The sequence below is a fragment of the Trachurus japonicus genome, chromosome 16, assembly GCF_045865225.1.
Source record: "Trachurus japonicus isolate A0001 chromosome 16, Traja_1.0".
Lineage (NCBI taxonomy): Eukaryota > Metazoa > Chordata > Actinopteri > Carangiformes > Carangidae > Trachurus > Trachurus japonicus.
This window is the reverse complement of record NC_140922.1, coordinates 21318789-21341389: the sequence shown is the minus strand read 5'-3', so window position 1 is coordinate 21341389 and position 22601 is coordinate 21318789. Positions and strand designations below refer to the sequence as shown.

Sequence of the window (22601 nt, the reverse complement as noted above, 5' to 3'; positions counted from 1 at the left end):
GGGGGGACACAAAAGTGTTGTTTTTTTTGCCCGTATGCAACTCATACCATGCCACCATAAATCACGACATAGAGGCTCACATCATAGTGGAGGAGACCAGAGATGGAACATGGAGTCAGAAATATATTTGTCAAACATTATTTGTTCCACCATTTCAGTCATTTCTTTTTAGATGTGAATCTAAAATGTGAAGAATGTAAAGTCTGAAAATACATGTGTTCAATTTTGAATAATTTAGGGTATTTTTATTAGGTGCACATGCAAAGGGCTTTACATAGCTTTATTACAACATCCTCTGCCCTTATACCCTCACAGTGACTGAGGAAAATCTCCCAAGAAAATCCTTAACAAGGAGGGGGAAAAAGGGAGATAAACCTCAGGGTGAACAACAGAGGAGGGATCCGTCACCCAGACATGATGATGCAGAAAAAATAGTTTGCAACATGGAAATGGAATTGGACAGTCAACAAGAGCTGAAGGCAGCTTCTGGTAGGCAGGCAGGCGTTCATATGTCGTAAATATGTTGTTGTTTTTTTTAGCATTTTGCCCCAGTATAAAAAATTGTATACAGGGGCTAAGAAATGCTAAAAAAAAACCCCTAAAAAAACCCCCTTTTTTTTTAGTATTTATTTTTATTTTTATTTTATTTATTTATTTATTTATTTTTAGCATTTTTAGCCCCTGTATAAAAAATAAATAAATATATATATTTAAAAAAAACTTGGCGTGTTAGTCTGCGGTTTCAGTTTCCGTCCAGTAGGTGGCGGTAGCGCTTTGTGTCCTGACGTCAGCCGCTGGTACATTTTGCAGAAGAAGACGAAGTGGTGGGAAATTTGACAGTGCGGGAAACAACAGTGCTGTTCATAATCCAACAAGTTATCTAAACAAACTCGGAACAGTTACATTTACTCATGTTTAGACGAAATGGACCGGTTCGTGTTGGTCATTTCCTTCTGTCAGACTGCTGACGACGACGCGCCAGAGGACGATACACGTGAGTGTGAAACAAGTCAAACACACGACTGTGTTCATGTTAGCTCCGTGAAGAAGTTAGCTGCAGGCTCAGACTGTGTGTGGATGAATAACTACTGAACAAACCAGTGAACAACGTGCTGGTTTGACTGGTGCAGTGGTTAATATCCGAGCCACACTGCTATAACCTTTGTTCATATAACCTACGTTTACTTTATATTAGGAGAGAGTTAAGCGTTGTACATTTGGCTTGTAAACACTGTAGTTAGCCAGTCAAAACCTTTTCAAATGAGGACTTTGGAGAATGCATATAAGTGTTTTTTTTTTATTGTGGGATTACACTATCTAGATGATTTCATGCTTTTATGTTTTTAAAGCTGAGTCTGACTGTCACAAAGCCTGAAATCCCTGTTGTCATTCATTGTTCACAGGTCTGGAGCCAGTGAAGCACACATACAACAGGCTGGTGGACATTTCAACCCAGGAGTCTGGGAGAGGGATCTCCGTGTTTCCAGGTGCAATATAACCATGTGTTTCTTTTGTCCTGTCTGATTTAAATGCTCCAAATCTCACTTAACTTTTTTTTTTTTTTTTTAGCTTGTTCTCTAAATGGTAGCCCATCAGCTCAGAAGTGGTACTTCGCCGTTCAGGCTTGCCATGGAGTAACACAAGTAAGATATATGCAGAGATCCATCCAAAAACATATGTTGAAACAGCTGTTTATATAGGAATTGGGCACAAGTGCATATATGTGTTTATTTTCAGATTGTGAGACAGGAAAAAGCCTTTGCCCAGACATAAGATGTCTGATCTGCCCCTGCAACTCAATAATTTTTTTTTTTACAGTGATTTAAAGAAATTAGCTTTTTAGAAATGCAAAACACAATGACAATGTGCAATGCTGCTGAATGATCTTTCCTACACAGTATCAAGTTTACTGTCCAATATATATACTACTGCTTGTTTTGCGGTGGACAGTGTCCTCAGTGTATTCAGTCCTCAGTAATTCTGATACTTTAACTCATGTCATAAAAAATAGACAATATAGATGATGGTCTTGGTTCTAAACTCTCAGAACAGCAACAAATCAACTGATAATATATAATTATTTTACATTTGAATCATGAATCAGTTGTGCATATCACATATTTGTGTATATATGCACACAAAATGTGTACATGAATCAAACCAAAAAGGAAACTGAAATATTGACAATGGAACAAGAGCTGAAATATTTATAATCCCTGTGTGTTGTGTTATTTTGTAGTTTTGCAGCTTGGAGTGGGAAGAGCTGGGCACAGGCCAGCAGAAACCTGACAGTGAAGAGGAGAAGCCCACTGCTGTGGAGTCATGTCTCAGTTCTCTGAGTAACCAGGAGGCGCTGGATCAAAAGGCTGATCAGCCAACACTGACAGAGTGAGTGATAGATGATGATGCCCATTGCTTTGTGTTTAAGGATTCTGCCAAATACAACAACGTTGAGCAGACATATAACTGATGTTATCTGAATTTTGTTCAACATAATCCTGGTGTTACATTTTGACCACTAGGCCCCCACAGTCTTTCTCATCTGGTCTGAATGACTCTGTTGAACAGGTTGTTAGAAGAGGCTGCAGAAGGACTGCATCAACTGTCGGACAAGCTACCACCTCCAGGTACAGTGATCCAGCCCATAGTGGCTGGAGTTAATGTATTTTATGTATTTCCTGTCTGTTATTTGTATTGATTGACTGTGTGCTGTGCAGGACTGTCACTTATATGGTTTAAATATAACAAGGCATAACATTAAATATATTCCAGTTTACACAATTTATCCATCCATTGTTTTGAATCCAAATGTTTCCACATAATATAACTTCTCCGATGCTTTTGGTTTGATATAGTTATCTTTACAGCACGGCTGGCCAGGGCTCTTCACATATTTTGCCTAAACAAGGAGAACAACAATCATATAGTTTCCTGAGCGGGATGTTACTCTACTCGATAAAACAATGTTTAGAGTTTCATCATTTAATCTCAGCTGAAAAATGCCAATAGTTAGGAATTAAAATGTCTTCACTGGAGCCAAACTCATAAGCTGTGAGACAAGAATACAGTACAGTTTTAAGTTTATTAAATTTTTGAAATCTGCTTCAGCCGTGTGGAAATAGTGCCTTATCGTACTTTTTACATAGGCGCTTATCTCTGGGAATGATAGGATACTTCTACCCTGACTTTTTCTAAGTAAGTCTGCCTCCCGAAGTGATCATTCACTTTTTGAAGAGCACTGCTTGGCATGCACCACCTCCACAGGAGTTCAGGAGCAGTCACCCTCTGCTGTTAGTTGCCCTGAGGAGCTGGAGTCACTGCTGGCGTCTAACTTTATTCTTCCACTAGTCTTGATGTTTAGAGGTGCAAACTGAGACGATGGTGTCAGTAGAGTGACTAGCTTGGGTCACTGTCCCCTCATGAAATCCTGTAGTGACACATCTGTAAGAAGTAGGAAAAATAAGACAAGGAAAAGAATTATCTAATGAATTCCTCTTTGGCTTGTCCTATTTTCCCCCTCAGGTAAAGCCCTGCTGGATGTGCTGATGTTGGGCTCTGCTGAGCAATCCCCTCCTATTAAAGACCTGCTGCCTCTGCTTGGAGCCCTCAAACACATGTCCTGCTGGCATGGTGCTAAGATAAATGTAGTCACAGAGCACAAGACTGGGTAAGGAGACAGAAAATACACATGCAATGCATTTAGGATCTAAATGGACCAATAGATAATTGTTGTCATGGATGGCACACATTAATGAGTGATGAGAAGTTTCCAAGGGAGGTTCAAAGTGCATGAAAAGGTGCAATATATTGTGTGAGTTTGCAGGTGTGATTATTTGTGAGATGCTGCCAGTTCACCACTAGAGGGAGTTAGATGAGTAAAGATATACTACAATGTTTGTTGACTTACAGTAATGGATGTAACAGAGGAACATTTTCACAGAGGTATTACGTACTGGCAGAGTAGCTGTATTAGATTCTCAACATTTGCTACATTATTTCCCTAAATAGCAGAATTGACATCATTCATGATTTTTATTCCTGATTTACAGGAATAAGCAACTTAAGTTTTTTTAATATGTAGGTGGCAGAAAGTTGCATCTTACCTGAGTGCAGGTCTGGTGGAGCCTACCCACCTAGATAGCTGTGTCGACCACAAGGAGCTGTGGAGGGGCGGCCTCGTCATCAGAGAGAGAAAGGTAAGGGTCTCTGGCAAATGGAGTGAGCATGACTTGCTCTGTATCTATAACTCTTTGTTATGCAGATTTAGACAGTCTTACTTCCCTAACATCAGTGATGGGAATATTAACACTTGTGCTGTATTTGCCACTGTGGATACAACAAATCCCCCACCCCTGTTCGCTCTAGAGCAGAGGTCCTCAACAGGGGGGTTGTTGATATTGGCATTGGTATCAGTTAACAAGGTCTGTTTATAAATAGTAGTGGCACAGCCAGTGGCCACCCTATTCACTGTACCTGTACAAATGTATTATTGAATGCACAATAACAAGGTATGGTTAATATAAAACACAATTTTATACAATATATATAGTAGGTGGTCCCTGCTTCATCTCTCCATCAGTTTGGAAGACCCCTACTCTAGAGTTTATTCTGGCTAAAAGCTGCAATAAGTTGTTTGCTTCTTTTTTTCCATCAGAAAAAAGAAAAACATTAGATAAAGTTTTAGCTCCACCCAGTTGAGCAATAACATAACATAGCCTATACCAACAAAGACGCCATTGATGGTAAAACTCTTGAAGAAATACTGCTGCCTTTTAAATCTTCTTAGATGTTTAGAACTTGTGGACTTTTGCAAATTGTGAATGGTTGAATGGTTCACTTCTTTCAGGCACTTTGACCACATCACTTAAGGCTGCATTTATCAAACATCTCCTGAAAAAGTGAAATCTGGACACACGGCTGAATGTGGTACTTTCAGCCCTACGGTACCTCACCTCCCATTCAGAGGAAAGCAATTGAGAACCTAGGTTGTTGACCAAGTCAGTAACGACTTGAACACAAATGGCTGCTATGACAAATTCCAACCAGGTTATCATAAACAATACTGAAAGTGCCGGATCGTTATTAGAGATGCACCAATCCGGGTATCGGATCGGTGCATCTCTAATCATTATTCATTAATCAGTGAAAAACCCACTATGCCATACAAAGGATCCATTCACAGGCCCCTTGTGTTCAATCTATATATTCTTCTTATTGGACATGTCCTCCAAAAGCACAGGGTGGCTTATCATAGCTGTGCTGTGTGCAGACAATACACACAGGTTTATTTAGCTTTTTCACCCAATGATTTCAGTCCCATTGTGTCTCCTCTCTGTTGGGACAGAAACTTGCAACTAGTTCCTACCTGGAGTCTAGCACTGAAGTCCTGGCCTCATGTTAAACATCGAGACGTAATTGTAGATGGGGATCTCAGTTTTAATCACCACATTAAAACTTTAACACAATCTGCATTTTGGCATTCCAGAAACACAGCTAAGGCAATACACTTTGTTTCTAATCAAGTTTAGACAAACTCGTCCTTGCCTTGATATCTTCCAGAGGCAATTATTGCAGCACTCTAGCAAATAACACCATTAGACAGTCAGGTAGAATTTAGTCTGAATGTTATTCCAGTCAGAGCCTAATTCAAAGTTTCATTCCTTCCTAATTACTTTTCTGAAATGTTTCATGTTCAGTGTATAAGCTCAATAATAGGTATGTAATATTTGCAACTTGGTCAGTTAATGATGTCCAAAGTTAAAACTGAACATGGTGACATAATAGCTCCTGTGAATAAAGGAGTCGAGCTACGCGTGTGTTGGAGGGATAAGGGTGCTAGAGCCAGATCCGTCTTATTTCTGGAGATAATTTCCCTTCTTACCGTGCTCCCTGTCTTCATCCTGTATAGATATGGTGTACTGTACAGTTATATAAATATCTATTTTTCTTTTATAAAGAAGCATTTTCTGGAGCTAATTTATTCCCTCATTCTGGGAAAAAGATGTACTGGTGGTGTGGGCGGAGTTGTGTTTTGTTTTGCCATTGTGCTGCCACCTGCTGGAACCAGCTCCCAATGCGGATCGTTATATTCCTGAACCACAAACTGGCATTAAAAAGAAGTTAAACACTGATTTATTCTCCAGCCCGCATCTAATCTTTTAATCTTACACTTTAATGAGATATTATCTATTTTATAATAGTCTGTTATATTGTTTTCTTATTATGCTTTTTTACTTCTGTTTTTATGCTTCCATTATTTCTGTTAGGCACATTGAATGACCTCTGGGTATGATAATGTGCTATACTAATAAATTTGCCTTGCCTATGAATCATTGGGGATGGAGTTCTTTTTGCATAATTTATTTCACATTTTTCTTGTTGGTGTAGAAACTTGAGAAGGAGGTGGAGAAAACACGGATCTCACTTGAACCTCTACAGTAAACAATGAAAAAAGCCCAGCTGTGTTAGTTTTTCTAATGAAATTGTTACAAAACGCAGTAAGGTTGTTTTTGGTTATCCAGGACTATTGGAAGCCAAAGAGGTTGGCTTATTACATAGACTAAGGATTTTCATGACAATTGCATGTCTGTATATTTACAATGTGATCATGACGCAGTGCTCTAACTGTCAGTAACAAGAAGATGTTAAGGAAATGAGTACACTGACGGCTGTTAAGAGTAATTCATTTGTATGAATTTATATACATAAGAAACAAAGGTTTGGAAGAACTGAAGGAGTGACTGATCATTAAGAGCAGCTAAGACGTGAGTCAGTGAGGTCCTGGCTGTTGAGAGAAAAGACTTCTTTTGTCTCATCATCTGTCTCTGTGAGTTTTTGTGCTCTGGACAAGAACTGTAGATTGCATGAGAAAAAGCGGTGTCCTTTTAAACCCAGCAGCTTGTTTGCCGAGGGGCTTTTTTTATTTTGAACAGTGTTGCTCTGTGGATGGGGGTACTCAGCTAGCTGGGGCTGAGTGAGAAAACAGTTATACCGGGGTTAATTGTAATTCAGAGACCTGATTCACGCTACTGTGTATGTTCCTCTATCTTTTTCATGTGAAATTGCTCATGCACTGCACAGTGCACAATGCCATGGGGTAAATTTTCATGTATTTCCTTTTTGAATTGAGTGACTTTTTGAGTCAGTGGGGGATAAGTCTCTCCCCACCGCCGACTGAATCTAGAGGAATCACTGGATGTCACTGAGGGGTCATGGGAAATTGCTCTGACTTGCTGGTATTGCCCTGGCAGAGGCAACCCGGCCCTGCCTGGCTCCGCTCTCACTCGACCTCGCTCCCTAAGGAGTCAGCTGCAATTAATGATTGGTCCAGGCTTGGGCAAAGGACAAATGTTAGAGAACGCCTCTGGGCACTTTCTGTCCGCGTTTAAAGGACAGTGCTGGTCTTATTGACATGCAGGTACAGTGCTGTTCTTCACAGTATAAGTTTAAAGTGTAAAAGGCCATATAGATGATAAAAACTATAGGAAGGAGACACCTGCTGTCCTCGTATTCTGTCTTGGGCACTTGTCTCTCAGGCCTTTTCCTTCAGTCAAGATAAATGCTAATGCTGTGGCTGGTAAAAGCAAGGGGAGGCTCTTTCCTGTGCACAAAGTAAGATCCATGAAGAAATTATTTAGGTCTGGTGGCTGAATGCTGGTCCACATATTTTTCTTTACCGCTTTCGTACTAGTAGCTGCATTTGGGTGTCAAAGTGAACAGGCTGAACTGCGTTGACAGCATTTTTTTCTTCTTTTTTTTTGTTGCCACTCTGGAGATTACTTCACACCCACTTGTACTTCTTTCTCATTACAGGAAAGCTCTGGCAGGTGCAGCAGTTTTCTGTCTCTGGACAGAATTGGCCAAATTTGTACTATTCTTCCAAGGTCCTCTAGAGAGAATCAGCAATCTGTTTCGCTGTCGCGTTTCCTTTTATGTCTTGTGCTGTTGGTGTTCTTTAATCTGGAGACTTTTAGTTGGCACTTAAAGATCATTTCAAAAATGTATCAGCGGCAGCCTTTATCTAAAAATATACAGTTACACACTTTATGTTAAGTATTTATTTTTGCAAAAAATGGCAAATGAGTGCATTCTGTTGCTGTCAGGTTGGTTGGTTGGTCCCCATTACTTTTGGAAAATTGTGGGTTTTGGTCATGGTCATGGTCATGACCTTGAGCAACAGTATTCTGTTTCTGTCTCTCCACTGAGATCAAAACACTAGAGTCGCTGAAACTGAAAACATGAACGTCACCTCTCCACATTGATATACTTCCGTTCAAGCTAATATATGTGGAGGGTTGTTTCGTTGATGGAGACCTTTTGATATTTCTTGTGCAAGTGAAGAGCAGAAGCTAATAAAACATGCACTTCTGTAACAAAGGCCACATATGGCCACAGTTTTCACTTTGATCTACATTTAGCTGAACCTACAGTGATGTTGTTGCCACCCCATTCATTTCCTTATCCTTTATCAGCCATTATACATATATACCAAACCACAGTATATGCAGCACATTGACAAGGTTCCTGATCAGTACACGTCTTTAATGGAATCAATAAAAGCAAATATATATTTATTAGATATTGGTATCATCCTTCAATGTTTAGTACTGGTAAAACAGTGATATGAACTCTTATTCTTTTGGGGAAAGTTTTTTACAATCAAGTCTCCCCTGTCTGCTTAACTATGCTGATGCAAGCATACAGCCTCTCCTTCACTGTAGTGACCTTTGTTAAGTTGCTGCCGTCAGAAGTGAGGGGCGCCAGCAGTCAGTCAGTCAGTCAGTCAATAAAGCCTTCACAGTTGGAGAGCGGTGGAACAAAGGAGCATTCCCACAGGTATAAAAGCCTGTCTGAGAGCAACCACCAGCCCTGTAATTCACAGCATAACTTCTAATGTGTGAGTGCATGTGTATGTGCACAACTACACACTTGGCACTAATTGCAAAGCCATGTATAGAAGCAAACCACAACCATTTTTGAGTCTATGTGAGAACAAACACTCAAGCTGCATGATACTGTATATTATTGTGTTCTTATGGGGCCAAACTGTGTAAGTCTGTGATATGTAGCACAGACACTGATTTGTAACTGTACTAATAATGACTAGAGGAGATTTTCTGATAGCAAGGTCACTTTACTGTTGTGTGACCGTCTCTTGTCCTGTGTGTGTGTATGTGTTGTAGTATGTGTCGGAGCTCCGATTCGACGGCTTCTCTCTGCGCTCTCCAGTGCATCACACATCAGGATCCAGTCTCCTACAGCATCCCTACGTCACTACAGACCACAAACTACAGTCCGAGGTGAGTCCTGAGCTCCTCACGGGCACGGCTTGTCACATCTTTAAATGTGAAACCTCCTGTTTCCATGGAAGATACAGTAGCTGTTGTTAGATAGATAGTTAGATAATTAGATACACTGTACCAAATGGCATCTTACAGTCGTCTTCTTTAAAGTACTGTGAGTCATTGCCACTTTTGTTTCAATGGTGCGTGCATGCATAAGCACATGGCTGCCATGATGCACATCCTGTAACCAGTGTCACACAGCTCCACTGATCAACAGTCGCTTGTAACGTGCAAAGAAAGGCAGCAAACTGCCAACAAAGGAGAAGAAGTTACTATAATGTACCCTTGGGTGTGTGAAAAGCACACAATTTTAAATAGTTAAGAGAAATTGGATTTGTAAATGTTTTGAGGACAGAAATGTGTTCAACAATTTGTGAGACCATAAAACAACACAGAAGGTATTCTTGTGAAGTCAAAATAGGATTTTTATGTGTCCATGCCAGCAGCAGCCAGGGCTGTAGACATCAGTCCTATGACATAGCGATATGTCAGAAATACTGCGAAGGAATTTCATCAAGTTTTGCACAGAGTTTTGAATGGATTATAAAACTGAAAGGTGAAATCCGGCTGATCTGATTGGTTGTTAACTGTGATATAATGAGCGTATACCACAGCTACTATTTTTTATATATATATATATATATATTTAAAGCCTTATCACAGCGTATCACTCTGCGTCAGGGTAGTACAAATGGTAGCAAAAGGTAGTTTTGACAACGTTAACAAATAGACTAAATTAGTTGAATTGACATGTTCATGGTTAACTTTCACCTCTGGGGAGGGGTAACAATGGCAGAGTGGATTGAGCAGTGACTTTCTCTTGAAAAAAAAACAGGAAAAGACGACATGCAGAGCTCAGCTAACGTCCGGGGAGGTGGGACTTTTTTTTTTTTTTTTTTTACGCTAAGGGGGTTTTCGTTTTCGTCCCTCCGCTTCGCGTCGGGCCGACGAACGCCCCTCAGCTGTGGTATAATGAGCGTATACCTCTGCCTGCGTGATGTATTGCTTAATTATAAGACCACTCATCGCATGTTGTTGCTGTTGCTAAATTTAGTCATTTTCATGTTTTTTAGGTAATAGGGAAGCACTGGTAGGACTTTTAACTCTGATACTGGTACTCATGAATTAAGGTGAGATAAGATATAAACTTTTATTGTCCTGAGAGGGAAATTCATCTTGGGCAGGTAGCACAACATAACTGCAAAGCAGAATCACAATAACACAACCATCCAATACACCACACATCACCAGCACAACAGTAACGTAGATCGGCAGCCTCAACAGGGCAACTAATTATGACTGTGAATTGGGTAGCAGCTGATGTGAATGCCAAGATGTTTAAATTATGTTATTTTGCAGTGGTGCTGTTGTCAGCCTTTGAATCATTGGTTTCACAGGTTCTGAAAGATCCATAGAGTTTCTTTGCGTAGCCGGTGTGAAAAGTATGTAGGAAGACGATGTCCCCATTCTCTGTCCCGCCTACAACGCCTTGATTGGTCCAATGTTTTCTCCAGCTGGGGATAAAAGCTGTCAGCGGGAACAACAACAGACTTATATGAATCACTGAGCTAATCATTGATGTGAGCAGCGATTTAGAGGTCTGGAACCAGGCTTTGTCATAGCTGCATCTCATTTAACTTCTCCAAACGCCTCAGGCAGCACATTTCATGTCATTTTTTATTGCCACACAATTGCATGGTTGTTTCAAAGGTCCAATTGTTTGCCTCATTATTTCTTGTTTCTTCCTCTCTGACAAGGACAGTAGCAAGCACAGTCTGCTGCCAGAGCGCTGCGGGGCCTGCACATGATCCAAACATTGTCAGGGAAGAAATCTTGTTCAGAGAAATGTAATGTGTTTGGATAAGTTAATTCCTGCAGCTTGAGAGAAAACTATGCTGAAAACGTGTATTTAGTCTTGGCAATTTGACCTCAAATCAATGAATCAGATCTTAGACCTTTAACTGTCTCTCCCCCTTTTTTTTTAGTCATGCCCTCTTCATACGTTGCAACATGACTGTTCCAAGAGATTAAAGAAAATAGTGATGTTACTTTTGGTTGCGTTCACTAACTGCCCTGTGGTTGTGACGGATAAGACACGATCGGGAGGTTAGGCGGGAGTTGGTGTCATCCTTTACAAAAAAAATCTCTGCTCTACTCATCCAGGCTACAATATAACCCCTGAGCTTTGATTTTTAAAACAGGCCCAGCACCAGTGACCAGTGTGGACAGCATGAAAAAACAGCAACAGTGAGGCTGCATGTTAAAATGAAAATGTATTAGTGTGGCCGTAGCCTGAGGCTCAGTCTTTGCTAAATTCATATCACCAGTTTCGCTTATAGTGACTGTAAAGTAGAGTCGACTACGCTATGCGGACAGTGTGGAGGTACTGTATGTGAATGAACACGTGATAGTATTTTTTTTTTAAGTTACTGTTTATGAACACACACTTTGAAGAAAGCATTAACTGATATAAATCTGTGAGAGGTCTGACTCCTAAATAATGTTTTCGACAGTCTGTCAGTTAATTGCCCAGCCCTACTCATATTCCTACAAACTATAGGGGAAGTTTGATTGACAGGACAAGTAGATAATGACTGAATTTTCATTTAGGGTAGAAGTGTACCTTTTAACCCTTAGTCCAACCCACATCTTACCTCCTAGCTAAAGAGCTGAATGAGCTGCAGACACTTCATCCTCTAATGATTTCTGCTGGCTAGACGGAGATGAGTTCAAAAGGGTCACTTCCTTGTTGCCCTTTAATCGCGTTGAGGAACCCGTGACAGAAGGACCATCAGCTGGATAAATCAAATCTATTTCATCTGCCAAATGAGAGTCGACCCCTGGTAACTCTGTTGGCCCTCATAGCCAGAAAACAGAATAAGGATATAGATTTAACAGATCATCAACCAAGGCCACTGCCCAGGGTTTCAAAGGAAGGAGATCTGGAGCCTGTAGTCATACTTTACTTACATGGGATTTGCACTCATCATGTTTCACCGTTGACATTGACTTTATATAGGACAATCCTCACCTTCCATTTGGCAGAAAGTTTTAAGCCAAGATCCATTTTATTGAATCATCAGCTTTTCCTTCTGTCAAATTTTTTGTACCTCATTTTTGATAGTGGTTCAGAGCTGTTAGTGCTAAGGTAACACGGGTCACTCAGTGGTGCTGAGAAACTAGAGTGAGCCGACAGCTCGCTCTGATCATCTTCCTGAGCATTGTCTAACTTCAATCAATGTCCATATATCAACACTATTGACAGTAAGCGACTCAGGTGACCTTATGTCAGAACTACTCCTTTAAGTTATCACTCTTCAAGACAGAATGACACTGTCAGATATTTAGCTTGCAATCCATGTTTTAACACTTTAATGTTACTGTATGTTAAACCCAACCTTAAAGAGGAACTATGTAGGATTTATAGCTTATCTATGCTACAATTTTACCTTAATTAAACAGCTTTGGAGTAATTGTGATGGTTTATAAATGGCTTAACTTGTTACGAGGGAGAATGAAGGCTCTAGTCTCTGCCTTCCATGTGTGTCACTTGTTGCGTCTCTGGGCTGAAAAACAACCTTGTAGCTCTCGCCTCTGCGCACCGCGACACAAACGTGCCCCATAAAAAAAAAACGTAATCTCTTGTTTATGACAGATTTAACTACACAAATACATACATCGTATATGATATATAACGTTATGTACCGCTCTATTGATTGATTTCTCACTGGCTTCGTTGTAAACAAATGCATATGGCCGAGAGGAGGGTTAGCAAAACAGCGGAAAAGAGACCAGACTTTCTTAGTTCCTCTTTAACTAAACTCTACTTTAACTTAATATTAGTTTTCAAAAATGAATAAGTTAATAATTTTCTCCCTAAAATGTCAGAGAATAGACTCAGTCTATATTGATATTTAGTTTACAATAAAAAGAAACTTAGAAAATCTGCAAATCCTCACAGTGGAGGACCTGAAACCCGGAAAAGCTAGTGGCATGACTCTGTCAGTACACCACTTTGGTCCAGACTGACATATCTCAACATTTCTTGTATTTAGATTTTTGCCAAATATTTAGCAAGCCTATTTGCATCCCCATCCACCTCAGTTGTAGTGCTAATTAATGGTAAAAAAAAACACAAAAAACCCTGCTAAACATTAGACAAGGCAATTTTATTTTTCGAGAAATGAATGACATCTGTACAGCAAAAGTAATGAAACCCACGGCTTACTCTATTGACATGTAACAATTAAAATCTGCGTGCATGTGGAGAAGATACACTAGTGTGTATGTGTGTGTATGGCGGTAGGTGTGCACTTTGTCAGAGCTGTGTATTTGTGTGCAGAGCGGGTCTTTTTGACAGTTGTTATGTTTCTGTAATGAGTTTTCTTATAGAGATTAATATAAATAACGATAAAACCACTTCAGAGCCGTACCCAAGAAATTATGGCCAGATACACACAGTACACACACACACAAACACACCACACATAACACCAGGCTTTATTAGCATTAATTAGATTAGCATTAAAGATACTTGGTCGAAAGCATGCGGTTGTTCACATTAGGAAAACACTGAAAAGAATAATTTCCTCCTCAGGCAACAGCCGTGTTACCTGTGTGTTGTGTTTATGTTAACCATTGTCTGCTTTGTGTGTTTCTGCCAACAGATAGTATGTGTTATATGTGCCGTGTGTGCTCATTATTCAGTTAACACAGCAGCTTTCCTTAGTTAAGGTGTGTGTAGGTTTGTGTGCTACTCATTAATGTGTCCATGGGGAGACAGTGTATGTGTGTGTTGTGTGATCTAATCAGATCCCTGTACAGAGAAGCAGATGGCGATGATTGTCTTGGCACACATTAAAAAAATAAAAAAAACTCTGAGGACAACAAAACTATCACAACTCCGCACTGCTGGGATAACTGGCTCCATAATGACTCGCACTCAACACGCACACACATTTACACACATAAACAACCTAAACTATACACAGACTCTTCTCTGTCAGGAGGGACCATAGTGATTATTACACAATACACACACCACATTGGGCAGACACACTGTGGCCACCAAACGAGAGTTGTTTAGTAAGATTAATGAAATCTGCTGCACGTTAGAGGAAACCTGCAAACCATGCTTTAGTCACATACTTCTAATTTGGTTGTTTTGTATTATCATTATTATTCCTACTACTACTACTACTACTACTACCACATCTACTGCTACTGCTGCTGCTGCTCCTACTACCACTACTACAGTACTTCTTATACGTCTACTAATGATAAAAGATATTCAGTAATGATATATTAAATGTTAGTTTTAGTAGGAGTTGTAATGAAATATGATGTTGTGATTTCATTGGACACCTGCTAACATCTGGCTTTTGTCTTTGGTGTGAAAAGGTTCAATAAACATTGAAACCACACTGAAAAGAGTCACAGCAGGTGTATATAATGGCTCCTCCAGCTCTGATAGGCTTTGATGCAAACATGACATTGGGGTTGAACAGTGATGTGTAGTGTACAGTAATTTATGCCCTATCTCCGCCGCACTATGAAGCCTTTCAGGGCACATAAACGCTGTAGGACAGACCTGTCAGCTGCCCTGCAAGCTCTGGTTGACCCTGAAAACATTTTGGTTACACCTCTTTGTTGCCCTCTGTAAGTGCAAGTGCTGACATTGCTCTCAGAAGTTTTGTGTCTGTGTCCTCACAGAGAGGCAATTGGCAAACCTGTCTGACAGTGTGAAAGTGGTTTATCCGTTTTAAAAAAAATATATATATATATATATTTATTTTTGTGTTGTACCTAATGTACAGTAGTTAATTAAATACTTAAATCAAAGTACGTCTTTATATTGAGCCTATTAGTTAATGTTGGCAGAGTACAGTTCTGTTCGTTGAGCCTCAGCACTGCCCACAATGAGAGGGATCAATTAAAAGGCCAACGATTTCATTTCTCTAAGAGTACAAAAGAAGTGGTGAAAATGGATAGTGATGGAAATGTTGCTTAAAAGGCGATAAAATGTACATCTATTCTAGACATTTTCAAGCCTTATATGATGGAAATTCTTCTGAATCTTGTCACTGTCGCCCTTATTATTCTTCTAAGGTTATCCTCTAATGAATGTTCTCCCACAGATTAAAGGGCTCTACAGCTTCTTCAAATGGTGACATGTATTCCCTTGGAGTGTCCTTTATAATAGCGCCTTAACTCTGTTTGATAAGGAGGGAAAGAGCGTCATGTTACTCTGTCTTTGGGGATTTAAATATTCTATATTCTATATTTTTCTTTTTGGTTGGCAGCAACTGCAATTACATGAAGGGCTTAATGTGTTTTACCCATGTGATTTTAATCATTTGATGCTCAACAATTTTACAGTATTTTACTGATGTTCAATGGACATGGAAGTCGTACAGAATATAAGATTTCTGTTGTGAAATAAAGTCAGTGTTAGTCTGTAAGTACCAAAAACTAGATTACAACAATCTATGTAAAGCAAACGAGTGAGGATAATAGGTAATGCTCCTGCCAAGGAAAGAAAACACCACAGTAATCTGTAGGAAGCCACTTTTACAGTAATTGCATACTGATTTGTGTTTAAACAAAAACATTGAAACCACAGGCACATGCAATTTTCAACTATTACAAAGGATCATTTCGTGTGGTTATAAGTAATGAGGACAATTAAATATTAGAGTTTCTAATGATCTGTTGGCTCATCTCTGCAGGCCACTGCATTAGTCAAACTTTTCACTAGGGTTGGACAAGGGGGGTAATAAACTTCCCCGTCTTGCCAGTAAAAGCAGAATTTCGACCAGTATTCATTAAAATCTTCATCTGCTCTTAATCTATAGGACTCTCTCGGAAATAGGTCACAAATTCATTCTTGTTCCAGTTCAATAAATTATGAGATTGAAATTTCAGGCTTTGCCATGTATTCCTGTAAATTTCTGTATATGCAAATGACCTGTTTTTCCATGTAACAAATGATTTATATATTATTGATTTCCTTATGGCAAGCTCATTAGATAAGTAGGGCAGACCGGTGAAATGTAGGTCTGTTGTTTTCAATGTGAGCTAGAGTGTGTTAAGGACCTTATCATGACTGGCTACTGTCAGAAAACAAGATTTCCGGCATTTACGGGTCCAGAAAACACTTTTTAGCCATTACTCTGGGGCTCATATAGTACTGACAAAATTTCACACAAAAAACACAACATTTGAACACTTAACCTTAGGCTGCTGGAAGTCTTTCTGACATTTTATCAAGAAAGCAATTAGTCAAAAACATAAATGCTGTATTTATTGATGCCTGTCGATTTAAGTTGCTATCTTGTTTTCATTTTTGTCAACCCCCCCCCTCCTCCATCCTTCAAACAGCTTTAATTTAAAATACTGTTCTTTGAAATCACCATTGTTGTTTTGTCTTTGTCTTCTCTGTGCGTCTTTCTATCCTGATTTCATTCTTCTTCTTTTTTTTTTAATTCTCACCCATCTTCTCTCTGTCGTGTGTTTGCAGGTCTGTCATTACTATGCACCAGTTTTGGACTTGGTTCAGCTGGTTAATCTTTCCGGCCTGCCCAACTTTCTGATGTCCAGCACCTGCTTTGAACTGTATCCTCTTTTAAAGTGGAGAAATTGTGTATGTGTGTATGTCTGTGTGGACACTTGACAAAGGAAACTAAAGCAACATAATTTTTTACTTCAAACCACATTTAAATGAACCATCTCATGTTAAGCAGCTACACTACAACGTATTACATGTCACATGCAAACTGTTTGATAGTTGATTGTTAATATCTATTATTCTTTTGATCTTTTTAGATGCATCTTTCCTTTCTCTACTGCTCCATAATATTTGATTATTCTTAACATCGAACAAACAGAGGGCTTTGTGGGAAGTCAGCGAAGGCTAAACTTCTGTTGGATCAGCTGAGGTCACTGCGTGGAGAGGTATATACCCCTGAGTCGTGCTCTTATACACACAACTGTGAAAGGCTGTAATTCCTAGTCGAGTTAGTTTTCTAAAGGTTTCTCCCTGAGAAGGAAATCTGTTTTCTTTGATCCAATGTCAAACATATATCAGACATAGGAGATGGATACAAGATTAATCTTGTTTGTGATTCATGGGGCTGAGGGACTGTGTAGTCCGGTGTATTGACTGTGTCCCTGTGTCCAGGTTGGAGCATTGTTCAGCTTGTCATGTATAGTGACTCCTATCGCCCAGCCCACAGCCAGCCAACTCAGCTCCCAGAGCTGGAGGGAGTCTATAGCCAGGAGACCAAAGTCCTTACAAGGTAAGACATTCTCTTTCAAGCCATTTTCATTTCCTCATTAAATGGGTGAGAGGAGCTGTATCGTCCTCTGTAGGGATAACTGCAGCAGAACAGGGCGGTTCGGGAGATCCCCACTGCCATTAGGCTGTAACACCTCAGAGGCAGTGGCTTATGACCTGGACTATTGAACTATTTTTATTAACTACTATTATTACCATTAATGAGCTGCTGGACACTTGAATTTCCCCTGGTGGATAAATAAAATATCCATCTCTATCTCTTCCTTCACACTGATATTCATTATAATAAAGTTTTCCGTTGGAGACAGGCTGAAGTGCAATTGAATTAATTTTGAACACTGCTGGAAGAATCAGGAAAAAAAGGTATAATTTATATGCCATACTTAGATCGCTGAAAAGGATCAGGGAGTAGGTAAAGTATATAATCATACACTTGACAAGAACAATTTAATGAGAAGAATTATATGGAGCAAAGGTGATGACAAAATTAGACAAAAGCTATACGGGGGAGTAGCATTGCATTTGACAAAAAACTGATGCATAACAATATTTTTCTTTTTGTCCATTAACTTATGATGTAACCTTGCCCCCCTTCTGTTTTATACAGTAGCGCCTACCGTGGAGGTGAAAGGTGAAAACGCTCACTACTTCCTGCTGGTCCAGGGCTCAGACGATGTCGGGTGTGGAGCCTGCACTGTCAGGATGTTGCACTCAGACAGTCAAAATAACGGAGCAGCTGCCATGGCAACTATCACCAGGTTGCTGGGAGAGAAGTGGCTGTCATCATCAGGTATACAGTATAAATTATGTTGTCATAATAAGAGGTGTGTGTCTGACACTGCCAATGTTTTCGGTTGCCTTTCTTTTATTACCTGTGGGTTTTATACCATGTTCTAACAGAGTCTGTTAAACTGAGGGATCACTTGACAAAAAAAATGTATACAACTCCCCTTTGTCCAAATGTTGTACTGCAGGAGTTTTCAAAGGGCAGTGCTGCCAAATGTCAGGACATCTTTATATTGTGTATACCTCAATTTTTCGCTTGTATTTGTTTACACTGTGGCAAATTGGCATTATGAAAATTATGCTGAAATAGCTGTTGGTGCCTATACCAGTACACTATCACAGGACTGCTTTATTTTACTGCTTTTCTGAAAGTGACTTATTCTCAAGCTTCCTGAGCAACTTTTCTATGTTATCTTTAAGTGGATTTGTTAAACTTGTCAGAGATAACGGTATCCTTGGAAAGTCTGAGTCACACTGAATCTAAAAAATCAATGCATTGTGTCTGTGCGTTCAGATTTGAGAAGACATAGGAAGAGAACGCATTTCACACTAACTACCTTAATTGCCGCCACGAGCTTTGTGTCACAGCCGCTCCACAGTAGTGAGCAGGCTAAATCAGCGGCACACCTTTACAATGACTAACTTCCTCTTGTTTATATAGGACCAGCATGCCTCTCACCTCAAAGCGTGTCTTTGTAACGTGTCTCACAGTTTGAAAACTTCTGTTCAATCAGATTTAGGAAGCCTTTGAACATGTGGCAGTAATTTTGTTCTCTGTCACATTGTAAAGAAAAACAGCTTTCACTTCTCTTCTCTTCTCTTAACCCTCAGCTTGGTTGAAGTCTGGCTTCACTGACAGGTTGAAGGGCTGTCCTTGTTCATCAGGCTAACCTGTGTTACAAAAAATAGTGTCTTCAATGCCACTGGCCATTTCTGACTCAAGAGATCCTCCTCACTTTTTCTCCTCCCTCGCGTCTCACAGCTACATAAAGTTATGACTGTACTGTTGCACATTTCTCTCCTCTTCGTCACTAAAATAAGAGCGATCACATTAAGTTAAAATAGAGAAAGAAAGGGATATTAAGGGGATAGGAGGAGAAAGTAGAGTGAATGTATGGATGGCTGTGTGATGGATGTTACACGATTAAACAAAAATTTTAAGTGTGATATGGACTTCCCTGTTCGATGGGGAGTAGATGAACTGATGGACATCTGTGGGAGTGGAAATCTCTCACTGTTGGTATGTTTGTTCTCTAAACTTAAAGCGTCTTTTGTGATGAAAGTCCTTTAATGTTCTTTGGGTTTATATGATATTCAAGAGACCTATTGTGGAGCTTCCTCCTGAGACTCCCTGCTGTTAACATTTCATGCAACCTTCAGGAGACATATTTGAAATATTTTTAAAGTCAGAGCAGGACTCTGAAAGGTGCCCTAACTGCTGCAATGTCACGGTAGAGTTTTCAGTACAAACTGAAATCCTTAAAATGCTCACTTGATGGTTGATGCACCCGAACATAAGCACATTAATACACCCTTGCATCATGCAGCACACGCTTTCTGTGTGTTTGAAGTTACAGATGTTATTCATCATCCAGCATTTACATATTGGAGTAATAGCTTAAAGACCTTGAAATGAGACATATGTACCATAGTGACCTTAGTAAAACCTAATCACATGTTGCATATCTCAGTGGGTTGTGAGTTATTCTACCAGAGTGATTTCTAATGGATTGTATTTATATGTAAGGATGAATACTGTATTTTTATGTTAAAGAGCAAAATTCAACAAGGTAGCAGAATATCAATTCTTGTCAGTCATGTGAAACCAATAACAAAGGCAAAGCTTCAGCTTCAAGCTTGTTATGCCATTACTTTTCTCAGTGTAGGGATTTAACTTCGGGATCATCCCCAAACCACATTTTTGCAAATGTTGCCTTTTTAGAAGTTAATCCAGTTATGTATTTCTCTTTAAGTTTTGGGATTTAGCAAAAGATGGTCAATGACAACAAGAGGCTAAGATCAGTCACAGGGTTTTCCCGAGGTTTTTCAACAACTTATGTGCAGTGCAGTCTGGATCGAAGGATTTAATGTAATTCAAAGGGAATTTTATAATTTCTTACACACGCAGTACACTCATTGTAAATGTGAATTTGAATAGTTTGTAAAGTATATCTAATCTAATCACTCGAACTGCAAAGTGAACTGTCATGTCCCATAGCAATGGCAATGTTGGAAAAGCTAGAGGTTTGAATCAGTAAATATATAAAAGTAAAAAAATATGATCAAAACTATAATTATTTGTGGTGTAAAACTTGTGAGGTCCAAAGAGTTTCTGGTTCATGTTTGGGTTCATTTCAGTCATAAGCAAAACTGGCTTGTCATGCAACATTAACTATGTTGATAAAGGCAATGGTAACAAAGGGTACCGCAGTTTGGAAAAGCATTTCTTCATATATATAAAGAAAAACATTGTGTAAACACAGCCTACCACATGAATCAATGCGAGTTAGTTTCCTGTTTCATCTGCTATTGCTATTGAACAACAGTGTTGTGGGTAACACGTTACAAAGTAACAGCAGTGTGCAGCAGTGTGATACCAGTACATTCAACCGCTTTTTTTTTTTTAACTTTTATTAAACACAAGGCAGGAAGTTCACGTCTCGCCAGCCTCCCTCCTCTCCACACGTGAGTCCTCCGTTCACACTGACAGACAGATCGAGCAGTGAAGCCGCTGAGAGGGATTCACGGCAACTCCTGAATTTTGATCAGTTCTGCGATCAAAAAAAAAAAAACCCCTATGTGGCATATTTCTGACTGTCTTTCCTGTTATTGTTATCCTGTAGAGTTAATTTGGTTGGATGACTGATGTTATTCGTCAGGACTCAGTGCATTTAAAAGAGGCTGTGTGTCTGTCAGTTAAGTTGCAGCATGTGCGAGGCGCGCTGCAAAAGGCTTTTAATTTTTGGTAACGCATGAGTACTCTAGCGCGTTACTTTTATTCATAGGTAACGCAGTAACGTAACTGATTACTTTTAATTGATGATAACGTTGTAACTTAATTAACTACTTTCAAAAGTAACTACAATTACCACCACAAAAAAACCTCCACACCTGGACCTGACAGTAAAGAGAAATATCCAATCATCTACTCATTATTCTGGCAGTGAACATCTCTGTCATATCAATCACACAAACCTTTGTCCACACAATCAGTATTGATTTGTAGGCCATTCCTGTCGCCAACTCACCTTTCCTTTTGTGTGTATGAGAACATAAAACTCTCACTGTTGTTTTTACATTGATTCTTATCGGGTGCCACATACTCTATACCAAAACACTGGATCCCTCAGCCCTCAGAGAGTGATTTTCAGAGAACCATCTGCCTGTTAGCTCCCTTCATGATATCTTTCATTCGTGTTGCCCTCAGTATTTAATGCAGGCTCTCCATGTACAGTATATTCAAGTTAAACTAAACTGTCCTATGGGCCGAGTTCCCAAAAAACCTCTGTGTTGCCCCTGATCCCACCAGAACGATGCTAAAATGAATTACTGAGTCATATTCAACAACAGTAAGATTGCGATTTACAATTTATCTCTATTTTTTTTTTCCTTTTTACCATGTGTCCCTCTTCGATCAGGAGGAGCTGTAGGCGACATCCTCCGCCCTCTGCCCTGTATCCGAGGAGACAGCCTGCTGAAGAGAGAGAGGAAGGTGACCCAGGTTCAGACTCTGGTACTCAAAGAATATCTCAGTAAGTACAGTACAACATTTAAATAGCTGCAAAAACACATACAATATACAGTAGTTTTGGAGAAAAAGAAGCACCCAGTGAAAGGTGTAGAGCTGAGAATTATGCAGACAATAGTGCAAATGATTGCAGACACTGCCAGAGAGATTTCATCTCAGTATTTGTTTTAGAGGTGCAACTGTGCTTTAATTAACTGCTTGCATGTTGACGTATCATAAAACTGCCGACAAGCCCTCGGTGCAGCACCTTAAGCTCATTATGCTACGTCAGTCAAAATATTATTCCCCCAAGCAGGAGTGGGCAATGACCCCCTCACAGCTCAGTAGAGGAGATTACTGATTTGGGAGTTTTATCTGAACAGAATTATTACAACACAGACAGACAGATTTTTTTTCTCTCTCACCTAATTACTGTGGTGTGTCTTTA

General features: G+C 39.6%; 1 protein-coding gene across 4 annotated transcripts in view; it reads left to right on the top strand.

Annotated features, from left to right (window-relative positions):
- Nucleotides 1-808: 808 nt before the first annotated feature.
- Nucleotides 809-22601, top strand: part of mtbp (MDM2 binding protein) — a 34247-nt gene continuing 12454 nt past the window's right edge. Inside the window, exons 1-13 of one of the 4 annotated variants that reach the window (XM_085802510.1) lie at nucleotides 809-994; nucleotides 1404-1487; nucleotides 1570-1643; nucleotides 2240-2388; nucleotides 2569-2627; nucleotides 3523-3667; nucleotides 4082-4196; nucleotides 9183-9299; nucleotides 16864-16958; nucleotides 17231-17297; nucleotides 17524-17641; nucleotides 18251-18430; nucleotides 22068-22178. In XM_085802510.1, the coding sequence (XP_085658636.1) occupies nucleotides 925-994; nucleotides 1404-1487; nucleotides 1570-1643; nucleotides 2240-2388; nucleotides 2569-2627; nucleotides 3523-3667; nucleotides 4082-4196; nucleotides 9183-9299; nucleotides 16864-16958; nucleotides 17231-17297; nucleotides 17524-17641; nucleotides 18251-18430; nucleotides 22068-22178 (1384 nt within the window). In that variant the 5' untranslated portion in view covers nucleotides 809-924. Of the gene's footprint in view, nucleotides 995-1403; nucleotides 1488-1569; nucleotides 1644-2239; nucleotides 2389-2568; nucleotides 2628-3522; nucleotides 3668-4081; nucleotides 4197-9182; nucleotides 9300-16863; nucleotides 16959-17230; nucleotides 17298-17523; nucleotides 17642-18247; nucleotides 18431-22064; nucleotides 22179-22601 lie in introns of all 4 variants that reach the window. The other 3 variants (XM_085802508.1, XM_085802509.1, XM_085802507.1) reach the window with 3 other exon arrangements.